Genomic DNA, 3,741 nt, shown 5'->3' on the forward strand with positions numbered 1-3,741 from the left:
ATCAGAGCCTTAATTGTGAGAATCCAGTTTGCAGAAGGCTATGGCTGACAGTGGGAGCCCAAGATACCTTTGTGGGAACTACACGGGAAATAAGCCTCTGGTGATCTCCTTCTATCCAGAATAGAGGGTTGGGAGGAAAGTGGTTACTAAGCAGAGTGCATTGGCAAGATGAGTATAGAATATCAAAGAGATAAACCTGACTTAAACGGTTAAAACCTTGTCTGTTGTTTCTGCCTCTGCACACTGGACCTGATTTTTAACATTTTCTGTAGTTTGTTTTTGTTTGTTCATATTAGGCTTTATATCAGAGGTGTTATGTTATTGGGGTCACCCTTTTGAAGTTGTGTTACATGTTTTTCTGTGTTTTGGCATGTGAAACTCAGGATTGATGAGCCTATAGGAACAATAGGTACAATAAGGGTTTTGGGGTTGGGGGGGTAAAAGGGAGCTGATGTCAAGGAGTCCAGGAAGAAAAAGAGTGTTTGGAAACTGGTAGTGGTAGCAATTGTACAATTCTGCTTGACATGATTGAGCTATGGAATAATATGTGTATTAACTCCCAAGTAATTATAAACTAAAAAATAAATGAACTCCAGATTTCATTAAGAGAGCTGGCAGCACAGGGAATTCAAGACAAATAAACCCCTCAGGACCAATAATGAGAGTAGCGATACCAGGAGTGATAAGGGGAAGTTGTGGGGAGGAAAGGGGAACCGATCACAATGATCTATATAACTCTTTCCCAGGGGGATGGACAACAGAAACGTGGGTGAAGGGAGACAGCATTCGGTGTAAGAGACATGACAGAAAAAAAAGATAAATTATCAAGGGCTCATGAGGGAGGGAGGGTGGGAGAGGAGGAAATGAGGATTGATATCAAAGGCTCAAGTACAAAGAAAATGTTTTCAGAATGATATACAAATGTGCTTGACACTTGGGTGCATGTATGGATTGTGATAAGAGTTGTAAGAGCCCCCAATAAAATATATAACATTTATTTTTCCACTAATGTCCTCTTTTTTGCTCAAGAATCTCACCAGAACGCCACATTGCACCCATCCTGTTCCATGTTAAATATTATTTCACCTTGCTTTTTCTCGTATTAGTTCTTGACGAAGCAGATAGAATATTGGACATGGGCTTTGCTGATACTGTGAATGCTATTATTGAAAATCTTCCAAAGAAACGTCAGACTTTGCTCTTCTCAGCAACACAAACCAAATCTGTCAAGGACCTTGCACGCTTGAGTTTGAAAAACCCTGAGTATGTGTGGGTGCACGAGAAAGCAAGATACAGGTATGCACTATAGTGTAAAAACAGTGTTTTAAATTAATATTACTGTTGTCGGACACCATAATTTTATAAGTTTATTATAGGATGTGTTATGCATAGTAAATAAATGAATTAAAATTGCTCACATACTGTATTATCTTCTGTAAGATGTCAGTAAGTATTTTACCACTTACCAATCTACCTTCTACAAACTGAAGGGAAGGGTAGATAAATAGCAAATGTTATGTTAAAATGAACCAGCTATCTTTTTTGAAATGCAACACTTATCAGAACCTTTTTAATATGCCCATGAAGATTGTGACTCCAGAGCAGTGGGGCGTCTGCACAGCTTGCTGTATTTCCCAAAGCTATGTCGGTGTAGACCACCGGTTCTCTGCCTTCCTCAGGCCGCGACCCTTCCACACAGTTCCTCGTGGTGGTGACCCCCAACCATGACGTTATTTTCGCTGGTACTTCATAACTGTCATTTTGCTATTGTTTTGGATTGTAATGTAAACATCTGATGTGCAGGATGTACTTTCATTGTTACAAATTAAACATAATTAAAACCTAGTGATTAATCACAAAAATGATATATATTTGTGAAATATTTATTTCTAATGACAAATGAAATTTTGTTTTGAAGCATGGTGTAGTATGGGTCTTAATATTACAAAAGTAAACTACATTGCTACATTGCCTGGAGACGATAGAGGAGTGGTGTCTCAGTTCCTAAGACCATCGGAAATAAGTGTTTTCCGATGCTCTTAAATGACCCCTGTGAAAGGGTTTTTCGGCCCTCAAAGGAGTCGAGACCTACAGGTTGAGAACTGCTGGTGTAGAATGTCTGTTTATGTACTACTAAAATGTGTGTGTGTTTAAGTATGTTTAAAAGTGTGTCGTTATTTTGATAACTGTATTAGGAGATTTCTAAACATTCCATTATCTTTTTTTTTTTTTAAAACATTTTATTAGGAGCTCATACAACTGTTATCGCAATCCATACACACATCAATTGTCTAAAGCGCATTTGTACATCATTCTCAAAACATTTTCTCTCCACTTACATTCCATTATCTTTTAAATATCCATGAACTTTTTTTTTTTAAGTACCACCTCTCGACTCCAAGACAGTCCACTCCCCTCCTTTTTTAGACAGTTGAATGGTACTTAATTGCTGACTGTCCATTAGCTTGTATTTTAGAGTTCCTTTTTGAAGGATATTTGTGCTTTTCATGATTTTTGCTTTATAAATGTATTTTTTTTTCTTTTAGTATCTTTAAAAAATACAGTTCTACAAGTGGTTTTATTATCTTAAAGAGTGAATGCATATGTGTCTTTCTCTAGCATTTTATTAATGAAAAATGTAAAGCAGGCAGCACAAATGGAAGGATTTTTTGATGCGCACCCTGTTACCCATCACCTAGATGCTACCCGATGACAACATCCACTTCTCATTTATTCACCCTCTGATTAGATGTAATTCTATCTTATTTTTGATTCATTTCAAAGTCAATTGTAGACATCTGTATACTTGATGAGCGTTAAATGTTTATGTAAAATTTTAATTTAATTTAATAGCTTGTAACTCTTCTGTACATCTGAGTTTTGGCACACGTGTGAACTTCTGCAGCCCGAGTCCTTGATGAGATGTCGAACATTCCCATCAGCCCAGCAAGCTCCTTTCACACGTCTGCAGTGCTACCTTTTCTTGGGCCATGCTGGCTTATATGTGTATGCATTTGCCCCTTTTTGTAATCACACTTTTTATTGTGGATTGGGTGAATGCTTCCAGAGCCAATCAGTTTGCCATTCAACATTGCATACACTTTCCCCCCTCTATCATTGAATGTCTAATCCTCACAGCTTAAAATCATACCACTTCACCACTGTATCCTGTCGCCATTCCTCCTCCTAGCCTTACTGAACTTTGTCCTTGAGTAAATGCTACCTTTTTGATCTTCAAGTGGTTGATTGCTGTAAGGAGTGTGTATCTCCCTAGTATTATTGCTCCTGAGTACTGTCTATGTCATTTTACTATCTATTCTATGGAGGGTTTAAAATGTATTTTAGTCTGTGCTGAATTCATTTTCCAGCGATAATAGAAAAGAGAAGCTATTTATTTTTTTCAAGGAGTATTTACTCGAGTGTGCCACTGTTTTAAAATGTGACACTATGTCTGGATTTTAAAATGACCAAAATGGCATCTTTTAAATGTTTGCTCTTGTTAATTCTGTTAGCACCCCTGCTACTTTGGAACAGAACTACATAGTGTGTGAGCTTCAGCAGAAAGTCAGCGTGCTCTATTCCTTCATGAGGAGCCACCTGAAGAAGAAGAGCATTGTATTTTTCTCGTGCTGTAAAGAGGTACTTGCTTGTTTTCCTTGCTGAGGTTATTTGTGTTGAACCATTCCTTTTAAAATAGCATGTTTCAATTACTGCTTTTCTACTGTATGAGAAATGTAGTGA

At 37.5% G+C, this 3,741-nt stretch overlaps 1 protein-coding gene across 1 annotated transcript in view; it reads left to right on the forward strand.

Moving 5' to 3' along the window:
• The window catches only part of DDX10 (DEAD-box helicase 10), a 279,004-nt gene that overhangs the window by 19,230 nt on the left and 256,033 nt on the right, over nt 1-3,741 (forward strand). The window contains 2 exon segments of the mRNA XM_004709048.2: nt 1,107-1,296; nt 3,513-3,639. Of these exon segments, the coding sequence (XP_004709105.1) occupies nt 1,107-1,296; nt 3,513-3,639 (317 nt within the window).

This window comes from Echinops telfairi, unplaced genomic scaffold (genome assembly GCF_000313985.2).
Source record: "Echinops telfairi isolate 266 unplaced genomic scaffold, ASM31398v2 ScPeMD7_7421;HRSCAF=8459, whole genome shotgun sequence".
Taxonomy (NCBI): Eukaryota; Metazoa; Chordata; class Mammalia; order Afrosoricida; family Tenrecidae; genus Echinops; species Echinops telfairi.